The 22548-nt window shown below is 38.9% G+C and overlaps 1 protein-coding gene across 1 annotated transcript in view; it reads right to left on the bottom strand.

The window, feature by feature from the left end:
• Positions 1-14214, bottom strand: part of LOC118325029 (solute carrier family 26 member 6) — a 15371-nt gene extending 1157 nt beyond the window's left edge. Inside the window, exons 1-13 of the mRNA XM_035657580.1 lie at positions 14106-14214; positions 13662-13810; positions 12747-12911; positions 11116-11268; positions 9182-9264; positions 8414-8561; positions 7437-7550; positions 7184-7261; positions 6680-6775; positions 6471-6577; positions 5672-5741; positions 1384-1473; positions 873-1066 (exon numbers count right to left, since the gene is read on the bottom strand). Of these exons, the coding sequence (XP_035513473.1) occupies positions 873-1066; positions 1384-1473; positions 5672-5741; positions 6471-6577; positions 6680-6775; positions 7184-7261; positions 7437-7550; positions 8414-8561; positions 9182-9264; positions 11116-11268; positions 12747-12911; positions 13662-13810; positions 14106-14214 (1556 nt within the window). The remainder of the gene's footprint in view (positions 1-872; positions 1067-1383; positions 1474-5671; positions 5742-6470; positions 6578-6679; positions 6776-7183; positions 7262-7436; positions 7551-8413; positions 8562-9181; positions 9265-11115; positions 11269-12746; positions 12912-13661; positions 13811-14105) is intronic.
• Positions 14215-22548: the final 8334 nt, after the last annotated feature.

The following is a 22548-nucleotide window of genomic DNA, read 5'->3' as shown; positions in this document are numbered from 1 at the left end:
AAAATAGGACCCAGGTTGTAAAAACAGTTACTGTACATACAGCTCAGAAAGGTAAATGGGAAGTAATGGCAGGGGTGGTGGGAAACTGACCTGCGAAAACAATAACAGGCCAACAACAGTGTGTGTGTGTGAGTGTGTAAGTGAATGAGTATGTGTGAGAGATATAAAGGAGAAACATGAAGCTGACCTGGGCATGCTGCCAGAAACACACAGACACCTCGGACTTCCAAGTCTTCTACAACCTGGTAAGTGACACACACACACACACACACGCACGCACACACACGCACACACACACCATACATCATGAAAATAATTTCCTTATACATATAGTCATACTAAAGCACGTGTTGACTGTGAGACACATGAATGAATTTTGTTCTTTTATCATTAAGGTCAAAGTAGAAGAAGAGATAACAAAGTTATATAAGTACAACTGTTAACCCATCTATTATTCAAAAGCTGTGTGAGGTGTGTGTGCGCAACTGTGAAAGGGTGTGTATCATATTTTCATTATCTATTGTGCAATTAATGGACGTCTAGTCTTAAGATTAGACCTAGTAAATTGATTAGCATTGCACAATTTTGACTTACCACAAGTATTTTATATCTGTAACTTAACTTTTAAGCATAACTTTTAATCCTTTTTTCCTAGTAGAAAGGGCTGCCATAGTTCTTTGTAGGTTTAGTAGTAGAAAGACTATTTATTACATGAGGGTTAAATGTAATACATTTGTGTTACATTTATTTGTTAGAGAGACAAAGAAAAAAATATAATATAAAAATATAAGTAAAGAATGAAGATAAATCAGTTATTAGATGGTTTTGGTGATTTTAAATTAGCCAAAATAAATCTAAAGATGAGTTTTCACTCCAGTAAGGTCTCTTTCCTCACCTTGCAAAGTGCTGTCACAGCCACAGAGTCCATGAAGTTGACCGAGCTGAGATTCAGAACCAAGCAATGAGTATGTGTTGATGTCTGGGCTGAGGAGTTAGAGGAAGACGAGGAGGAAGAGGTAGTAGTGTGGACTCTAGCTGGGTTCTCCTTTTGACCTCGACTCACTGTCTGGTGTGGTGGGGACATGGTATATCAGAACTTCTTCACAAATCCTTGTGCAATCTTTTAATGTCACAAAGACAGACACACATACATGCCAGCTGCATACACACACCACGTGTATTGCCTATCACAAGTGCCGCCACTAAAACTTGTGTCCGTATATTGATGGACTTGTAACCTACATTTGGAAAAGATCTCTAACTCTTTCAAAATCATCTCTCATGTTACAGATGGTAATGCACTCACTTTTTTTCTCTCCATCTGCCCAATCATATTTATTTCACCCCACGTGTTTTTGTGTGTGTGTGTTTGTGTGTTGGTACCTGTCTGATCTCTGTGAACACAAGTTCAGAGTTGGCAAAGTAAATAGGACTGGAACAGGAGAGTATAGTCACGCCAGGAACTTGCTTTGCCTGTTAAAAAACAGATAAACAGTGACACACACAATATATGCAGTTAAGATTGTACAGTACCTACAGTATAAAACACACTAGACAGAAGGTCAGAATTTGGCAACACTACTTAAAGTACCTGACATTAGACCTAAAACAAGTGTGTGCTTGTACATCATGGTGGATTTAGAAACACAGTTGCGCTTGTTTTGTCATTTCTGTCATTGTGAAGGAAATATTGAAGGAATAATTCTGTATCATATTTTACTATGAAAATTCATCACATATAACAAGGTGATATAGCGTCTATGTAAATAGTGCACATTTTGTAGGGGCACTCTCCTTTTGATTGTATTTCTCTTGCCTTGGCTTGAACCTAAAGGTCAAATGTGTTTTTTTTTGACATATTGATTACAATTTCAGATGAAGAGAGGAGATTTTGAAACAAATGTTAAAAAAAGGTTAAAGTAAAAAAACAACAACAATATTTTCATTGGTCCACAGAACTTCAGCTTCAGCCAAGCCTTTTCTGACACATGTATTTGTTCCATCATTAATTATGTTCATTCATTCTGAGCAAACATTTGTTTGTAATTTATGTGAAGGAAATATGTTAGCAAAATCATGTGGGTATCTTCCACAGTTACACTCTTTTTATTATGAACCATTCTGTTTGTGTTATTCTGGGCATCATTGCCTTGTCAAGCTGTAATGGAGGGACACAAAGTGGGAATTTTGTACTAAAAAGATTTAGTGCTGCACGATGTAACTTAGAAAGATATCCTCTTGATTTGGCAAGACGATCCTCTCTAATTTTGCTGAAGCTTCTCCCACAGCTACTATTGAACCCAATTTTATTATAACTAACAGTAAATTGTGTATATGCTGCTTAGTTGTTGCAAACCCGTCCAAAAAGATTTTATGGTTCTTGGAACATACAACAAACCAGTTTGAGACACACTAGACTTTCTGTTTTATGTAACTGATCTGGCTCTACATTGTGGGATCAAAGACAATAAAAAAGGAAGAATATGTACAGAATGAGATCATGAAGGGGAACTTCTACAAAGACAGCCATCACTAATGCATGATAGATAACTTGTCAAAGCACACAGAGGGGAGTTGTGCAGCCGCCACCAGTGTAACAGATTGAGGAGAGAATCAAGAGGAGGGAACAGAGAGCGGGAAGTTGACAGGAATTCACTGATGCTCAGAGCCCAGACAGATTGCCTTTGGTGACAGTTTGGTGTTTTGATGTGTGACAGATGGTGGTTTTCAGCCAGGGATTTATTTATAGTGTGTTTTGGCTGTGTGACAGTTGTACCGTTCATGGTGGTTCATTAAGTTATATAGTTATAAAAGACTGACCTTTACTGGAGAATTTTGGTGTGATATTAGGTGTCAATTTACATGTTTAGGATGCCTTAACTTCAGCAGTTTTAAAAACATGTGTCCAGAATATATTTGTCCATTATAAATCATTTCCAAAGCTGCTTTAATTTAAACTTAAGAATAAACGTTTATCATGTGAAAAATTGGCATTTATTCAGACCGACATTAATCTACATCCTACACATTGGTGCCCATGAAATGCTTGCTGTGTACATTTGCATTTGCATCGCAGATGCTGTGATCTAGTTGAAATTGGGATGTGTTTCATGTGCAGATAGAAGATGGAGATGGCTGTGGAGAATTCATTATCAACCATGTTTCACACTGATGGCATTTTAGATATGCTAGTCCACAGCCTGTAGTTAGCTAAGATCATCAGGAGTCATGTAAGGTCAGTGTGATTCATCTCTACCAATTAGTAAAGCATCAACAGAATCAGGACTTGGCATATTGCAGTTGAATTATGGCCTGCTGCCCAATTATAAACCATTACATTATTATATTCACACAGTCAAACTTCATGTTGTTAAATTAGACTGACAGACTTTGGCCTTCATTTCTTTAGTGTCTAAAGTGTTTGCGCTTAATTATCGTATTATTTGATTCTTTCTTTCCATACTAATGTATTCTTATGGAAGTAATTTATAGTAGGACTGCACAATTAATCGAAATATTATCCAAATCTCAGTATGGCCAAATGCAATATCCAAATTGCTAGAAGCTGCAACTTTTTAATAAAGGTAAAATGTGTGACGGAACAGCATTATAGTGAAGTACTGTAGTGCTGCAGAGATGCCCTGATATACAAATCTTGTTCTCCAGATGTAAGAAAACATCATACTTTTGTTAATTAAGACAACAAATGTCACGTCATCATGAATTTAATATTTTTTTTTAGTGAAAATTCAAATTGAGATGCAAAAATTATCTTTCCCACTATATCGCAATATCGGCCAAAATAATCACAATATAATAATTTTTACCATTACGGGCAGCCCTAATTTATAGTTGTATAATATAGTATATTAGTACAGTAGTCTAGTTGTATTTCTACTTGTTACCAAGGATAAGCCCTATTGTGACACTGAGGCTTGATGGAATAAATGCTAACTATCCTGAGCAACCTCTGTAAAATCAAACTTACAGCTGTGTCTGACTTTAAGTGAAATACATTTAGTAAAAAGCTTTAGTGACTCAGCTACAGAGAAACATTATGAGAGGAGGGTGGAGGAAAAAAACAGTATAAATTCATGGTGAGATGGTAAAAACAGAACAGTTTCAGCCAAGGACTTATTTTTCTATGTGGTGTATTAAGGACTATATATGACAGATGGATTCAAGTATAGAGTTGGCTGTTTTGGATTTGCGATAAAGTTGCAGTCTTTCCAACTGAAACAACTTAATAGGAAACGTACAATGTTTTGGGAAATATGCTTCTGTGTTAGATGAGAAGATCAATACCACTCTGTAATCTGTACCATAAATACAGCCAGCAGTGGAAAATCTCACTAATTAATATGTTATGTCATTTGCACACAAACCAAAATGTAAAAATGCTAAGTAACTATTTCATGACTAGGCAAAGTAGCTTCTGAACTAATGTCATGCCAGGCAACCAGTAAAGCTGTGAGTTGCCATTTTTATATTTATTGTGTACAAAGCTATTTAAAACTACTACAAGGAGTTTTAAACTGATGTCTCTATCTGTCCTATATAAGCGCACAAGACCATCAGCGAGAACATTGGCTATTTTACTTTTGTTAATTTACTACTATAATAACTTTGCATTCTTTAATGCTCAAAAAACACATTATATTTTGTCATGCTGCCATTGCAGCAGCATCTCTGTTCACCCCGTCTGAGCTCCTGTCCCCCCAGAGTCTGCTCAGATTGGTCAGATTGGTTAGACCCAAACTTTTCATTGTGAGCAGGCCCACGCCCACCGTGTTGCAGCATCATCCACTGTTTGTTTTTAGCAATGTGCAAGCTAACGTAGGCCTAGCTGCTGGGTGCAAATCAAAGTTACACAATGTTGCCAAGCAAATGAATTCCTGCAATTTTACTGTTTCTTTTTCAAACGTAGCTATACGGTTACGGTTTTCAGGGCATCTCTATTGAGTGGATTTACATTCAGTAGCAACATACACACACGGATAACAACAAAGCTAACGCTAACAGAGCTAAAGCCGGTGCTGCAGTACAAAGTTACACAAAAAGCAACATGAAAATACAGTTACCGGCATCAAACCTACTACTCTTGTTATTTAGTTGGCTTCAAATGAGTCTTAACGTTGACACAGTTTCTCTTTACTGTCCCTCAATATGACAACATTAGACCAACGACGCCCCCTGTCTGCTAGCCACATTACCACTGTGCAACATGTTAACACCAAGTTAAACAGGCTAACCTACAAAATAAACAGTAAAACAGTCCGTAGTGAAAAGCATGAAAAAACATTTCCACTGAAAATAAAGTGACTATGGTCACGGTATGTGTTTTTTTTTTTCACTTTTCATACCTTTTACATGCAAAAAAAATCTGATTTGGTCAGATTCCCCTTGAAATCAATGAAACGAAGTGGTAGAAACACTACTGCTTTTTTTGCCAGAATCAACACAAAATTAAAGTTCCTTGTTGCTGCTTTAATATGTGAAGTGCTTTAAGCTGCAGTTCCTCTCATTGCCACATGGTGGCTCCATAAAAACTCCTTAATTTTTTATTTATTTACACTTTGTGTTTCATATACTTTCCTAATTGTCTTAACTTAATACCTTGAGCAGCAACAAACATTTAAAAACCTTTCATTGTGAGACAGATTGAGTTTACCTCAGTATAGAGTGCCACATCTCTGTAACAGTCTGTACCTCGAATATGACCCAAAACAACCGTGGTGGAGCTGGAAGAGGAAAACAAGATGAAAGACAGGAGAGAGAGAGTGAGGGGGATATTAATGAGGGTGCAAGTCTGCCTGGGAGACAAGTGAGAGGAGGGAAGGAAATGCAAAACTTTTGAACTTGTGTGGAAAAATATGATGAAAAAGTGAATGAATGAATAAATGAATGAAGAAGAAACAAATCCCTTTGCTTTCCCCAGAAAAAATCATTCCTTTGCTTTTCTGTTTTGCTTTCCAAAAGATTAACTTTCCGTATGTTTTACATCACTCACAGTACTAAAATGCCCTCCTCCTGATGTGTGCCATAAGACAACCTTACTTTATGTTGCACAGCAGTAATGTAAAGGCCCTGTAATCTGTGGGTTTTGCAGTTTACCTGCAGTTCAAGTATATCAGGTCATAAACAATTACTTTTAACTCAGTTGTTTGGATTAAATAAAACTATCAATGCAATGGTTAAACTTTATCAGGAATAATTTTAGCAGATACTTGAAGGCTACATAGGTTAAACAATAAATTATTGCCTATTTCGTATTCTATTATGTTTTTTGCACCAACAATAACAGTATCTGTAGAAAACTGTTAGTTTGGCCAAAATGGGACATCACTAACTGAGGAATAATGTTATAACAACTTGATGGTAAATACATGTGGATCTGTGTAATGTCAGAGCTGAAGGCTAATCTGTCTGAACTGTACAGCAATCCATGACATTCAGTGATATTTACTGACTGTTGTGTCCTGTAGATGAGTGTGAGCAAAGAGAAGACGACAGCCACAGCCAGACCCAGGTCCAGGTTAAAAATCAGCGTGGAAATCAGTGAGGCTCCCCAAACCAGCTGAAGAAGAGGATGGAGAGAGAAGCAGAATCAGAGGGGGTTCGGTACTCTCTCTCTCTCTGTGTGTGTGTGTGTGTGTGTGTGTGTGTGTGTTAAGCCTACCAGGTCTAATCTGTCAGACTTCCAGAGCACACACACATCTTTGAACTGAGCCATTATCCCCTGCAGGTTCACCACGATGATCACTGCCAACACTGCCTGGAACACACAGCGAAGCATTTATGAACACTGGCTAAGACACGTGAGTCATCCTGACAGTGAGTCTCGTCCAGATGGAGCATGACTTGACATTTCTTAAAACATCTTCACGGATATGCTTCATAATTCATCATGATGGTTTATGGAAAGACATACCTTGCACGACAATCATATCTCTTCTATAGATTGTTTTGCATTGTGTGACAGTACTTGTTCTCACTGCATGGCTTATAGACTCTAGAAATTATTGTTCACCAAGTCCTTTACAAATCAACAACACTTTCAACATTCAAGTCTCCTGGAAAGTATAAGAAAACTGTAATAGATGAGATTCTGGTGATTTCAACCCTTGTTTAGCAACTTATAAAATGAACATAAATAACATTTGTTATCTCATATGCACTTTACCTTTGGCAGCTGCTCAAAGAGATGACCGATCTTTAATAAGATGGTTAGAATCACCAGAGCTGATACCAAACCTGCCATCTAAGACATGAGATTAAAACATAACAAGAGGACAATAAGTAAAGGACAATAAAGAAAATGCTATTTAAAATAGTTATATAATTGAAGAAGATTAGATTTTAGTTGCTTCCATATACAGTCTTTAACACAGTGCAAATACAAAGGTGAGATAGTGTTTTTATGTCTTTTGGAATACCTGTGATTTGACTCCTATACTGTTCTGGACCATACTGCGAGAGAAGGAGCAGCTGACAGCAAAACACTGGAACATTCCTCCGATGGTGTTACACAAACCCAGAGCCAGCAGTTCCTGAAGCAGAGCAACAGCACAACAGCATTTTGAAAAGTACGCACTGAGGCTGCAGCTGATCTTAGATTTGTTACAAATCTCATGCATTTAGCAAGTTATCTTTAAGAAAACAGACAGACATTTTAGGATTTCTAGCAACCAAGGGTTTACATGCATGTTTGATTGGAGACAAACTCTGACTGACAGAGCAAACTCTGCAGCAGCTTCCACAGAGAGATAAAGTCACCTACGTGGCTTTTAGATCAGCATTTATTTCTTCTGGCTTTTAAACCATATGTTCTTATTTAAGAATTTTTAGGATACAGGTTTAATCTTGAAATGATATAAATACATTATGTGATTTCTGTTAACCTCTGTCAATGAGATCTTCAATAACACAGATGCAGCTCACCTTTTCATTCCCTTGAGTTACAGTAGCCTCTTGTTGAAGTTAGATTTTATTAAGACAGAATTAAGGTACCCAGAGCAAATTCAAAGTAAGCGATTAGTAAAGAGGAAATATCTGCGAAATACTGTAATATTAATGCTGTTTTGCTATTGTGGCTGTGGATTGAAGCTCATATAGCCTCTGCAGCTAAAATATCTTTGTGTGTGTGTGTGTGTGTGTGTGTGTGTGTGTAAGGAAGTTTTTCTTCAACTTATACCAGTTTCTCTTACTTTCTCCACAAATTTTTTAATCCGTGGCCGGTGATTACTTATTTGTGTTTGTTTTGTCGCAGTTTGTACTTCACTTAAATTACATGTTTAATGATTATGCCCCTCTACATATGTACTTTTCTACCTTTTTTGCTTTTAAAAAAGCAGACCCTACAACAAGGGCTCAATCTCAGCTGAAATACGGGTCAAAATTGCTGTGAATGTACCTGGCTGGGGTCTACGCGGTAGCCGTGTTTGTGGGCGAACATTGAGCCCATGGCTGAGAGGAAACTGAAGCCAACCAGAGCCACAGACAGAGCTGGAATGAACAGCTCTCTGGCCTGAGAGAGAGATGGAAGGACTGGGGAAGACAGGCTAGAGAAGAGGAGGAGGAGGAAGGAAAGAGATGACAGCTTGATCAACTGAATGACTAATTGATTATTCAAAGAAAAAATAAAATATACAGTAATGTATAGAATTATGACCACCAAGATGAGTCACCCCATGAATTACTTATCTCACACACACTGCATTCTCTTAAAGCTATCAAAGATAACACAATGATGCTAACTGGCTTATTTTATATGATGAGAGCAGAAGTATGAAGAATTGGAGGTTAGACAGAGGTTAGATTGTAGATAAAAGAAGATAAGATAAAAGAGTCATATAGCTTTAAATTCTATGGTAAAAGCATATTAACTAACAAACAAATATATTGGTTTGCCAGTATATATACAGCATATTGATAAAGACAGTATGTAATAAAAATGAATTATAATATAGCCATTTTCATTTCAGTGATTAATGATTAGTTAAAGGCTGAGAACTAAATTATTCCTGAATTAATAAAACATTTGACTATAGGTTCATCAGCTTTGCTCTATAAGAACATTCAATTCAAAATTCATATTGTTTTAAGTTCATAACTAAGTAAAATTCAACACAGTCTGAGAAAATATATTTAAAAAATCAGACAGTGACACAGTTCTACTGACCCACTGGGTATGTGTCCCACCACCTGGACTCTGTGCTGTCCAGCCAGATCCATCTGTACTGACAGGATGGTGCCCAGGACGATCTGTGGGAGAAAAACAATGGACGGGACATTCTGCACAGTGTCCAGTTTGGAAAACAACAATATACAGTATTCTACATCTAAATGTCAGATCATTTAGTCTGTTCATACACCTGCACATGGACACACACATTATCATAATCAGCAGGGTTGGGAGGGTTACTTTAAAAATGTAATCCGATATAGTTACTAATCACCTGTTAAAAAATGTAGTCAGTAACCTAATCACAGTATTAAAGTAACGTAACTTGATTTCTTTACGTGAGTTTTGGATTAGCTCAACAACAAATATGCAAATAACAACAAGAGAAAGGAATGTCAATAAGAAGTATTGATGAAAGTGTATTCTACAAGACAACAGAACAATGTGACCTTAGAAAAAAAATGGAAAAAGAAAAAATAGGGGAGGAAATATCCTCTGCTTTGTATTTTTAAAGAAAAAAAAAGTGTATTCCGAAAGTATAGGTAATAGAATTTGTCACAATATCTGCCTCTCTGTCCCCCTCTTCAGCCACACTTTCCCCAGTCCATTGAGCATTATTCTTTACCTCACCACCAGATGCCCCCAGACTTTTCTCCTTCCATTCCAGATCCTGCCACTCCCATCCACCCTGCAATCTCCTCATTCTGCTCAACTGAGCTTCCCCACCCACCTCCACAGATACTTTGTTCCTCTGTTTGTTAACTAGTTTGTCCTAGTTATGTTCCTGGCTTGAATTGTGTTTTTGCTCTTAAGCTTCTGTCACCCAAACCCAGATCTGAACCTGCCTGCCTGTCTATCTGTCTGTTTGTTACCTTTCTACCTGTCTGTCTGTCTGCCTGCAAGCTATTCTTTTTAAAAAAAACACTAAAGTTATTCTCCTGCCTGTTTAGTCTGTGTTTGGGTCCTATCCTTCAATTGTTCAACTTCTTTTTTTAATAAGCTAAAAATTTTTTACAATTTTTGTACTGACTTTTGCACAATTATATTTTGCGTTTTAGTTACAATAATCTAAATTGAATTACTCTGAACTTTTTCAGCAGTTTGAGCTACAGTAGCTCATCTGTTGGATCGGACCACACGGGCCAGCCTTCACTCCCCACGTGCATCAATGACCCTGACCGCACATGACCCACTTCACTCCTTGTCCTTCCTTGGACCACTTTTGATAGATACTGACCACTGCTGCCCGGTTTTCCTGCTTTAAACACATCAACTTTGAGGTCAAAATGTTCACTTGCTGCCTAATATATCCCACCCACTGACAGGTGCCATGATAACCATGCTCATAATGTTATGGTTGATCGGTGTATGTATAATAGAATATTACATACAATTACCGCCTCTGCCAAAAAGCAGAGTTTACCTCTATGTCAGTCCAGACTCGACTCTTGAGTTATGGCCTTTTGTGAGGTCACAGTGACCTCTGAAGTGGATTACTGTGCCAGATGTAATGAAATTTCCTCCTGGCATTCCTGACATATCACATTCATGAGAATGGGACAGACATTCACAGTGACCTTGTCCTTTGACCACCCAAATCTAATTCAGTTTATCCTTGAGTCTAAGTAAATGTTTGTGCCAAATTTGAAGAAATTCCCTCCAGCTGTTCCTGAGATGCATCCACAAGAATGGGACACATGGACGGACGGACGGATGGACAGATGGATGGACAACCCAGAATGATGGTTAATCAGTGGCCAGGTGCAGATATTTATTGTATGTGGGGATTTGAGGTTTTGGAGATAAAAACAGATTTTTATATAATTATGAGTCATTCATCAGTTCATCACTGTGGCATCTGTCCATCTGGGTGCATCTTATGGGCATGAGTCTTCTGTGTTTGTGTGTGTGCGTTTGTGTGCATCCCTCACCAGTATAAGTTCCCACGGTATAGCGACAGGCAGCTTGTTCTTAAAGCGCTCATTCAGCATCTTGCCTCCGATTAGTATCACCATGGAAACCACGGAGACTGACAGAGCTCCTGGTACAGCACTGGTCACTCCCTGCAGAACATCCTTTAAAGCCTGGAACACACAGTTTCAAACATTTTGTATATCCTTTAAAAACCAAAAATATAGCAACGAGTAACTTAAGTAACTCAATGCTCAACTACCATATTTCAAAACAAGACTGATAATTTCTCTAGCTGCTATCACTAGGACAGTTATCAGTGCCCAGTGATCATGTTGCTGTCAGTCATGTCTTCAGGAACAATTTATTTTTTCTTCACTTATACTCTTAGACCCTGAGGTGTGATTGTCAGGTGTGAACCACTCCAGTATAGCATATTGGAAGTTACGGCCTAGTGAACATGAAGGAAATCTACCACCTGCAAACAGATGATAAGCAACCCTGACACTTTCTAAGCTGAGCCTACACCTTGATCCTCCATGTAGAGGTGGCAAGGTGCATCTTTGGAGGCGTTTGACACCAGCCTAGAATTTGCCCTATGTAAACACAAAGCTATCACTCACTCACAGCAGTAACTCCTGCAGCAGTCACGAAGGGACTTTAATTGCCAAGACAACATTATATGCCAAGATTGAATTCTTTAGGTTCTAAGTTAATGTGAGGTGCAGAGACACTGTTGGGGTCTGCCAGTACCGGGCCAGAAGGATATGACCTCCAGTTTGACGAAACAATCTCAAGTCCTCATTATTGCCAAATTGTTGTCAACTGTGACCTTCTAGGTCGTAGCCAGTGAGAGCACTGAAGCCAGAAATCCAACTGGGGTTTATGTCCTGTGTGAAACTTAATTATTATTATTTTTAGACTTAGCTGACTTATATTTTTATTATATATTACCCCTTTATTATTTTACAGTCCGCTAATTATCTGGTATTTATATTTATACCTATAAGAAAAGGATAGTAAATAAGTTATTACCTAGTACAAGGTAAGGAAAACCTAGCTACCAAGAAACTATATGGTAATACAGTCTAGGTATAAAACACATTAATATAGTACCCATAAGGGAAGGATAGTAAATACTAAGTAAAATTATATTTAGTACACAAAAAGTAAAAATAAAGTACAGATAACTTTGATATGATTGATTCGTGAAAACATTGTAGAAGCAGATACTACATATCATCAAGCCACAACAGGATACTTTTTAATACTTTTAGTTTGGGTTAAAAAAGAACCTGTAAAAGTGGGAGCTGCAGATGTTGAATGCTAACAAAATCTTTTTTTTCTTTGTTAGACTGATTTGCTGTTGTTTTGTTGTTTGACTAATCATGTATTAGCCAGTACAGTAGTACTTAAATATCCATTTAACTAATATAACAACAGAAATGACTTTGTTTCAGCTTTACAGACAGACTATCAATTAAACATACACGAGAAAAGCCACTGAATTCTATAAGCCAGTGGAAGAGAGACTAGCTTAGAGGTCAGAGATCAGCCACATAACAGCAGTACAGGAGCTTAGCAAATCTTGCCCAAGGATACTTCAGCAGTGTTGAAGGTTGCCAATATAAATGTGTGTGTGTCTACCGACCCAAGCTGAAGGCAGCAGTCCACTGTGTCTCTGTGCAGGTATTCCAGTCATCAGTGGCAGCTGCAGGATGGCCACATGCAGACCTGCAGCTGTGGTGTAGCCTCTGATTACAGGATCAGACAGCCAGCGACACACACCGCCACCACGCAACAGGTACAACAGGAGCTGATGAAACACACACACACACACAGCTTTAGTTATTTTTTTTCTCTTTTGTTTTCCCATGTACATGAAAAACTGTGCAGAATGTGGCCTCTGTGAATGTTTCTGACTGTGTGTTAACTGATGTTTTCCATCGCTAGAAAGATGTGCCATCAATCTCTTCTAGGTGCTGAAAAACATCTGATCATCATCATTTGAAGACCATGGGTGGCAATAGTCAAAATAATTGTCCCACCCCCAAGAGAGGATTTCAGTTATGGGCAGTGTGGAAACCCAGTGAGGGATCTTGTCAGTGCAATGGTGAGGTTGGTCAGAGGATTCGGCATGGAGTGGGTTGGGAGTAGCATAAACCTCCCACATATTTCAGAGGAATAAAATTATATATACCAAACAACAAAACAGACTCAGGAATTAAAAAATCATGAACAAATCCTTTTTTCTCTTTTACAGTTAGTTTTTTCTTTCTTTTTTTTTTTTACAGTTTTAAAGATTTGGGCAGATATTTAATACCTGATGTTGACCTGTAATGAAGAAGAGAATAGTTTCAGAGAATACAACAGGTTATAGATGAAAAGATTCAAACAAATATGACAATGGGATTTCTCTTTTCGCCTGCTTGTCTCCATAATGGGGCCAGAGGTCAGAGGTGAGTACCAGCTGTACAGCAGTGAGTGTGAGTCTGTGCATACTGTTGTCCATGTATTGTCTAACGTGTGTGTGTGTGTGTGTGTGTGTGTGTGTATGTGTGTGCACCTGTAGGACGCCACAGAGAAAGGTGAGTTGCACAGCCACATTCATTTTCGCTGCTTCCACATCAATCTGACTCGCTTCAACACCGTTGCTAGGCAACTCCACGTTGGCTGTCACAGACCCAATCATGATTGCCAGAACAGCAAAAGTACCTATCACACATAAACAGACACACATACTCACTGTGTTTATGAGTATTTGGTAATCACATGAATTTATACTGTGAGATTAAACTGCAACAGTAAGACAAAAAGAAAGCTCAGATTATTGTTGAACTAATGATTTTTATACAACTAGAATACAACTAGGTTTTTAAAGTTTCTTGGATATTTTGTGCCAATATTTTTCTGAGATGCTCATGAGCGAGGCACTGCAGTTGTGGAAGACTGCACGACGGCAGTTTATAGACACAAAGGTCCTTCCAGAAAAGTCAAGGATGACAGTCACCGATGGAGAGGTGTCTGGAAGTGCCGAAGATGAAGTAAATGATCAGAGGGTAGAATGAAGTGTAGAGACCAAACACTGGAGGAATTCCCACCAACATGGCGTTGGCCATACCTGAGAATAGGAGAAGAGAGGTGGAGGTGAGAAGCCTGCCTTGAATGAACAACTAGTGCGTATTACTAAAAGCAAAGTAAAACCCAGTATCATTAAAACAGCTGTTCAGAAAGCCACTTTATTTGTGGTGGTTGTGCATGAAAAGAGAATAATTAGGGGGTTTGGGGTCTCTGCACTCATGTCTCATTAAGAATTATAGACAATGCCAAATATCACCAATCTTTGTAGCTGGATGGCAATGGTGGACATTTTATAGATCTTTTTGGTGCTGCTTTACACACTTCTTTAAACACCCATCAGTAGACCAATTGATGCAATCACTGAGCAATGATGAATAGAGGTGAAGAGTAACACAGGTGCATGAAGTTATTGTGGCTGTCTGTAGTTGTTTAAACCGCATTAAGACTTTGATTATCATACGTTGCTGCATCCTCACCCTGCGGCAGCTGTATGATCCCGACACTGACTCCAGACACCAGATCTCCAATGGCATTTTCTCTGATGGAGTAGCCAGGCAGCCATGATAGGACAGGAAAAAAGCCCAACAGGAAGCTCTTCAACCTGGGACCAGAACAACTGGAGGAACACACACAAACAGACACATACACAGGGTTTAAGGGCATAGAGCTTCAGATAAAGCACCTTAATCATCTATTTACCCTAAAAACAGGATGAAGGCCCAAACTGACAAGACCAAAAACTAAACCTATCTTCTCACTCACCAACATTGTGCTTTCACTTTCTCCAAAAATGACAAATAGTTTTTTTCTACCCGCTCCCCAAGGACATCCAGCTGTGCTTCGTCCAGGGCAACAGCAAGGTAAGGCTGCCTGTAGTGAGGAAGGCCACTTTGCTCAACACTGTCCATCTGAAATCAATGTCGAAGATTACTGGCAGTACAGTCAAGTTTCACTTTGTTTCAGTACTGGGTGTGTTTAATGTGTCTTGTGTCCTTTTCTTAATGTCTGTCACATGTGTGTATGAAGTTACAGGACAAAGAAAAATACTAGTAGTAACTGTATAGGTAAGCAAAACAAACCAAAGCAGTGAGATAGGAGGGCTGACCGAATCTGTATCAGCACGAAGCTTTGAATACAAATAGCTCCCATGAGCGACAGCATGCATGTGAGGATAACACACACACGCACACAGTTCAGCAAACTCACACATGTGAGCCAGGGGAAGGTAGAGAACAGCCTTGAACTCTGCACATTACAGCGAGTTTATGGCCCCTTTTCTCCTCCCCTTCACCCCCGCCCCCATTCAGTACGTCTGAATGCCTCTATTATCACAGCTTAGCTTACAGAGACTCATGGTCTGAATGTCTGTGTGTGTGTGTGTGTGTGTGTGTGTAGGTGTGCTTGTGTGTGTAAAGAGAGAAAGAGAGAAAACAAGCAAATGAGCAGCAGCAGTTTTAATATGTTTTAGTGTATTCTACTTTGTACAATGAGTAATTTTTAAAAGCCATTCCAACTGAGAAATTAATTGAAAGACCGACATGGGGGAAATGAAGAATGTAGATAGGAAGAAGACAAAGAGAATGAAAACCATAAAAACATAGGCCATGTTTCCACAGTGTTTTTCACTGTCCTTTTAATCTCACTACAAAAACTAATTGGAATGGACATTTAAAATAAACAGTGCCCGCCAGGGAAACTTTCTCAAAGGGAAAGTCAAGAAAAACATGTCAAACAACCACAGTTTTTATTATTAACCTTTATTAGGGGAAACATTTTTAAACCCAAAATGCAGTATTTGAAAACATGATAAACATTGACCTAACAAGATACCTTTGTTTGTTTAAATATAGAAACATCACTCACTGCATCATTACATCTATGTACATCACTCATTTGACATTAGTATACTGATATTTAAAATGTAGCAGTAATAAAACCAAATAATACACTAGAGAAAAGCAGATTCCTATGTTCTATGCATAGGAAAATACAAAAATGAACTGTCCCTGTAGCACTGATTCTTCAGTAGTGTATCTGTCTCAAAAGCAGCATGAGGTTTCTGATGCGTTCTGCACGGCAACGAGGTGACTGGTGAAGAGGCAACTCGAAGAAAGAGAAGGTGAAGCTCCGCGAGAAACTGAGGTTGGTGACGGGACGCAGAGGTGGGAGACGGGGAGGACGAGGCACCCGACGCTGGGGCAAAATCCTCCGCCTCGCCCGCAACCCTCTACCCCCTCCACCTGCAGAGACAGAGCCATGGACACGGACAAATGTTAGAAATATGATTGCCCATAAAAATAATGCCTGTAAACTGCTCCAAAAAGTTAGTAAGTGGACCTTAAGCTCTCATCAGAAAGTTGTTAGACTACTACAGAAATATGAAAAAGGATACGACGTGTATTCATCAAAATCCTAAGTGTGAAATTTTGCACTTAAGTGAAAGATTAAGCTACTTTAGTGGTGATGTTAGATTTAAACGAATGGTCCCTTTTGAACGACTCTAACAGAGGAACGAATAAATCGATTTGCAAGCGGAAGTGATTAAAAAATCCTGCTGTATGATGCGTGCGCAGTTGTGCATGAGATCTAGTTTTATTTCAGACTCAGAAAGTCTCTCTAGGCCAAAACAAACTCACAGGAAGAGAGCTGAGGTTTGAAGCCAATCAGATATAGTGGCCAAATGGTGTAATGACAACAATGGCGACATCACTTGATGCACACTGTCACTGGCCCAAAAATACTTTTTCCCATAAGGTTACATTATGAAAGATGCAGCTGTAAAATGGTGGATACATTCAGTCCCTGCGAAATGACTCGTTTTGCTATCAGAATTTGAACCATTCGGTTCAATAACCTGTAGAGAGTCTAGAAGAGAAGCACGATTAAATAATTTTATCCCTATTTAAGTTAGCAGGTTGGCAGGCAGAAGTAACTTAATACCTGGAAAGCTGAACAACTTCCAAGTTTTTTTTCTGAGGTAGTGTATACATTTCTTCAGAAATAAAACAATTAAAAGTAAACATACAGTAGGTCAACATTATTTTTAAAAATGTTTTAGCTTTGTTACATTGGCTAGACATGAACGTGACCCTTGTTCCAGACATACCTGCGCTGTCCTGAAGGACTGCAACAGGTGGAGATGGAACCTCAGAGTTAAAACTGGAACTTGAAACTTCATTGTCATTCTGTCTCCCACGATAAGGAGAGGACGGTGTGGGCTGAGGAGCAGGAGGGGGTGGAGGCGGAGGCGGAGGGGGCCGCGGTGGGAGAGGTGGGGGGATTGCCGTGAAGGAGGATTCGGAGAGAGCCAGGCCGCCCCAAGGTGTCATGGTTGAGTCTGAGAGGAGGATGGAGGAGGGCCCTGGATGAGGGTGTGAGGAGGAGGATGATGATGTTTGCTGCTGGCTGCGTTTTCTGCGATTAGCCTGATGGAGAGCTGGGGAGGAGAGAGGTGGCTTGGCTGTGGTAAGAAAGGTGAGATAAATAAAAATAAAAAAATAGAATGGGGAGTAGTTAGCTGAAGTGGTCTGGCTTAAAACCCCATGTAAGCAAACATCTGTTCTGATGAAGTGTCCTTGAGTAGGACACACCAAGTTCAGAAAAGTAAACTTTGTGCCAAATGTAGCAGGGATTAAAAATGTATTGAATTTTCTAATCAAACAAATAATTTATTGCCCAGAAGTAATGTAATATGACATCAGTGCTGGATCCCAGTTACATTATATACTATATATGTATATACTAATACTATAATTTATTTATTATGTATTTTACAGTGTATTATGGCAGGAGGTGCATGAAAAATGCTGACAGGAAGTGGTACAAGCATCAACAGACATCAAACTGCCTTGTGGGATATCAATGTCATCCTCAACCAGAGTGATTTTAGGATACATGCAGAACTTACTTAGTGCATAGTTAAAACTCAGATGGATTGGGTAAATATGTCTGTATTACGATAAAGAATGTATTGGGTCAATATATATAGATAGGAGGACTGCTTTTTCTTCTCTATTGCAAACACTTTTTGATTTAAGCTGATAAGGCAAGTTTATGTTTACATAATATTTTACAAAAACAGTAGCATCAGCTATCAGAAGAATAATACACAGGCCTGGAGCTGTTTATGAAATTCAGCTGAAACTGCACTGTACCAAAGTTATTAGTTTTGAAAGAAACTGTCTATAATGTTCATGTCCGATTCCCAGCACACAGGCACTGAACAACATACCTGAATAATATGGATATTAAGTGTAAAAACTATCAGTAAATGGTCTGTTGTATGACAGGTATAATCAGTATTTCCTACTCAGTACTTTTGTTCTTGGATGAATCCCAATGGTAGAATCAAAAAAGACATTTTTAAACTTCAATAGGACTCTAACAATGAAATTTATAAATACAAAACACATCAGGTTTTCAGATTTTATCATTATAAAATGACATTAACTGATAAAATATCTCTAAAACATGCTCCTGCAGCATTATAGCCTCTGTCAAAGGAGAGGTGAATGGGTGATAAGTGGATCACCTGTTGTTTTACCTCCAGATGAACCAATGAGAGGCAGCCGTTCACGTGACATCACCAATCCGGGGCCCTGACAGCAGAAATAAGTGTGGCTATTTCACAATTGACATGCTCACACTTGTAGCAAATAAGTTCACAGTTAACAGTGTGTCTCTTTCATCATTCACACACTACACTGCATGAACAGTCCGTACACACTGCAATATAAATATGCATTGATTTTGGCATGGCTCTGTAGTATTCATGGTCCCTAGAGGATGAATCTGACTGGATTTGGTGAACAGCTGATTCTAGCAACACCAGCAGGTCAAAGTTTTTACTATAAATATCTCAACATCTACTAGATAGATTGACAAAAACAGGGTAAACATGCTGGCCTCACAGAGCCGCCAACATGGCTGTAGTCTTCTGTCTTTATCCTTCACTTTAATAAAATCCTCTTTCAAAAAGCTTTGTTACTTATAACTTGTTCCTTGACCCACAACCCAACTGTTCACCAAATATTATTGAATTTTTATGAGATAAATATATAGGACATAACTACTTTTAACAGCTTTTTATGTGAGATAGAAACAAAAAAGGACAACAGGATGTATATACACACATTGAAAGAGAGGTTAAACACAGAGTTTGGTTATTAAAAACCATGTTCCAGATTCATACTGTCGATAATGCACGCTATTTTGAGCTGTGGTTAAAGCACCAAAAGAGCATGTGTAGGCTCATGATGCACTTTAGACTATCTTTTTTTCAATTTGGCATTTTAAATTCAGCATTTGGCTCTTCTGCGAGTGTGACTGTTTGGAAAGGGAAATGAGGAAAGGTCAGTGCTCTGTCCTTGCACCAAACATGCAGATAAACAGAGAAAGATAATAAAAAATCCTCTAAAACGAAAGACATCTTCTTGACACCACGTTTCTGAAAAGCTCGTATTGAGAGTTGCAGATTACAGTTACAGTAAGAGGCAGGAAATAAACACAGTGAATGGAACATCGTCTGAAGCAAGCTGGGAGAGAGAGGGAGAGAGTGTGTATACCTCTTTGATGGGTGTAAATTGTCACTCTTCTGTACTTTGACAGCAGAATAGAAGTCACTTCCTGTCTCTCCACATGTTATTTGAAGACTGAAGATTACTAATTCTGATCAAATCTTTTTCAGAAAAACAGTCTTCCCTTAAAACATAAAATGTATCCCGGACATACATCCTGGTCTCGGAAAGCATTTTCCTCTCAGTGCCTCATCTTACACCCCCTCACTCATCAATCAGTCCTTTCCTTCATTTTTCTGCCTCGTCCATCCTGTAATGTCTTCCCTCCTCTCTGCTTGTCTTTCTTTCCCTGTTTCTCTTCTCTCTTTACCAGCAGTGACGCTCAGTGCAGCAGGTGCTTCTACATTTCAGTTTGGCCCTTTACTCCCTCCTCGCCGGCCTCACCATTACCTTGTCAGCAGTGATGCTTTCACTCTCTCTCCTCTTTTTTCTCTCACCCTTTCTTCCCCTTGTAAGTGATAGTGGTGGTTACACAGGTACTTTGTGCTCTTGCTTTCCCTCCCCCCTCCCCATTTTCTTTCCCTCAACAAGAGGGTTGCACTTTCCTCTCTTTTGTAGTTTTGGAAACTTTCATCTTCTTGTTCTCCAGCTACCTCCCTTTCTCCTCCCCTCTCTTTCTCCCCCGTTACTGGTCTTCTTCAAGGTGACATTAGCTTTCTTTCTTCCTCTCTATTCCTCCTTCTTTCTCTCCGTTGTGAGTGGCAGGTGGTGAGATGGGTGCTTGACAAAAGGCAACGTGAGACGAGGCTTAAATATTAAAATATTCATGGATACCTGCAGTCGGCCCCTTCATGGGCTCTGACCCCCATCCAGCCCTCCACACACACACAAATACAGATATAGACAACAGTGCAAGTACACTGACATGTCATTTACCCAGCATCTTCGGTAACATCAACATTTTAGATCGTCTCACACACACACACACACAAACAGGGATACAGGTGCACACTTAATCTGACTTCTATATTTAAATTTCAAGCAAGCAACTGTGAATCAACACACAATCATGTACACACACGCTCTAATCTACAGTGTATGACATTTAACATGTCGCAGGTGAGCATGCTGCTAACCGTCTCACACTTCATCAGACACATCTACATTTGCATTCCAGGCAGGCAGACACACACACACACACACACACACACACACCAAATATGCAAATAGAAGTGTGCACAGTCTCTTATTAACCTGCCACTTAAGCAGTGTTAGCATTTCATATCACAACACATTCTGCTTCAACAGTGCTAAATTAGCATTTCAGAACACATGCACACACATGCACACAATATAATCACAGTATGAGTGGGCATGGTTACACAAACACACACTACAAGTACACACTGTTGACTTAAAAATTGAGTTTTGAATAATCCCAAAACAAATACTATTTCCTAACTCTGTGGCTGGATACTAAACTGTGCATGCACAATCACACACACATACAAACATTTCTACTGTGTGTAATTAATTACAGTTCTATTCTTAACATTTATACGAAGTGTGAATAGAAAGCAAATAGTTGCAACACAAGAAAATACACTGACACACACTTTGGTACTTCTGTACATGTGAGAACTCTCGCAGACTCAAATATTTCCTTGCAGTAATGGTAACCTTAACCATCACTACTACACGCCTAACCAACTCAGTTTAACCTTAATATAAACCCAACTGTAACCCTGAGCCTAATACCGAGTCTAAACCCCCAGACAGACTTTGAAGAAGTGAGGACAAGGAAAGGTCCTTTAAGGACGAACACAATCTAATGACCCATCACTGATGATTGTGATTCACAATTCTTCCTTCTCAGACTGTCATTTGAATAACTTTAGAGGTCTGAAGATGCTAAACTATCAAATATTTAACCATACAAAAGAAAGCAAGTACTAGAGAAAAATCTTATTATCCAGTTGGTTTCTGGGTCCCAGACTGGGAACCACAGCTCCAGGTCTACTCAGGGACTATCCCCTCTCTGCAGTGCTTAATCAATATTATCTGAACAACTCCTGCAATGACTGTGCATTTTATTATGTATACTTTCACGTTGTCTGTCTAGCATGACAGGATGATTTTTGTGTGTGTGTGGGGGCGGCCAGGTCTTCACTAAAACAACATGGATTTGAGTGCCTTGCTCAGGGGCACCTCAGGAGTAGGTATTAGGCAGGGGTGGAGTTTTAACCATAAAGTAAATATAAACCATACATCTTGCCAGTACTTTGTTTTTTGGTAGAGACATTTGGTAAAAACAGACCTTGGTTTAACCTTGTTCTTACTAATAATGGAGTCCCAAGGCTCTCTTTAAGTAAGTGGCTTTATTTCCTGGCCGGCAGAGATGTAACATGCTGTTTTAAAAATAACTCATTTAATTTCCGCCATCTATGTGCAGTGCGGTGCTATTCCCTGAAGGAGGCCACAGATGGCCCAAACACATCAGAGATGGTTTTAATGTTCTTTTGAATATAGCCATGATGATTTTAATGTTTCCTTGATGAGCACCAAATGCTTCTGGTGCTTAGTTACACGCGGATATACAGACCTACATCTTTTCTTTGGATTTTTTCAGGCTATGAGAAATGAAAGTAAGGTTTTTGTTTGAGAGAAGTCAAGGCAAACTTTTACTAGTCTAAAAGTCTGAGAGAAAACTGTTCATATCTCTTCACATGGGTTTGATGGTGATATTCCTATTGTGACTACTGTCTTTGTTTCAGAAATAGAATTCATCTTTTTGTTTTGCTTTTCATAAAATCCGTATAAGCAATAAATGGCTTACATAAGTGCAATAACAAGAAA

Source organism: Morone saxatilis, unplaced genomic scaffold, assembly GCF_004916995.1.
Source record: "Morone saxatilis isolate NCDOM2014 unplaced genomic scaffold, NCSU_SB_2.0 Contig15, whole genome shotgun sequence".
Taxonomy (NCBI): domain Eukaryota; kingdom Metazoa; phylum Chordata; class Actinopteri; family Moronidae; genus Morone; species Morone saxatilis.
This window is presented reverse-complemented; position numbering and strand designations above follow the sequence as displayed.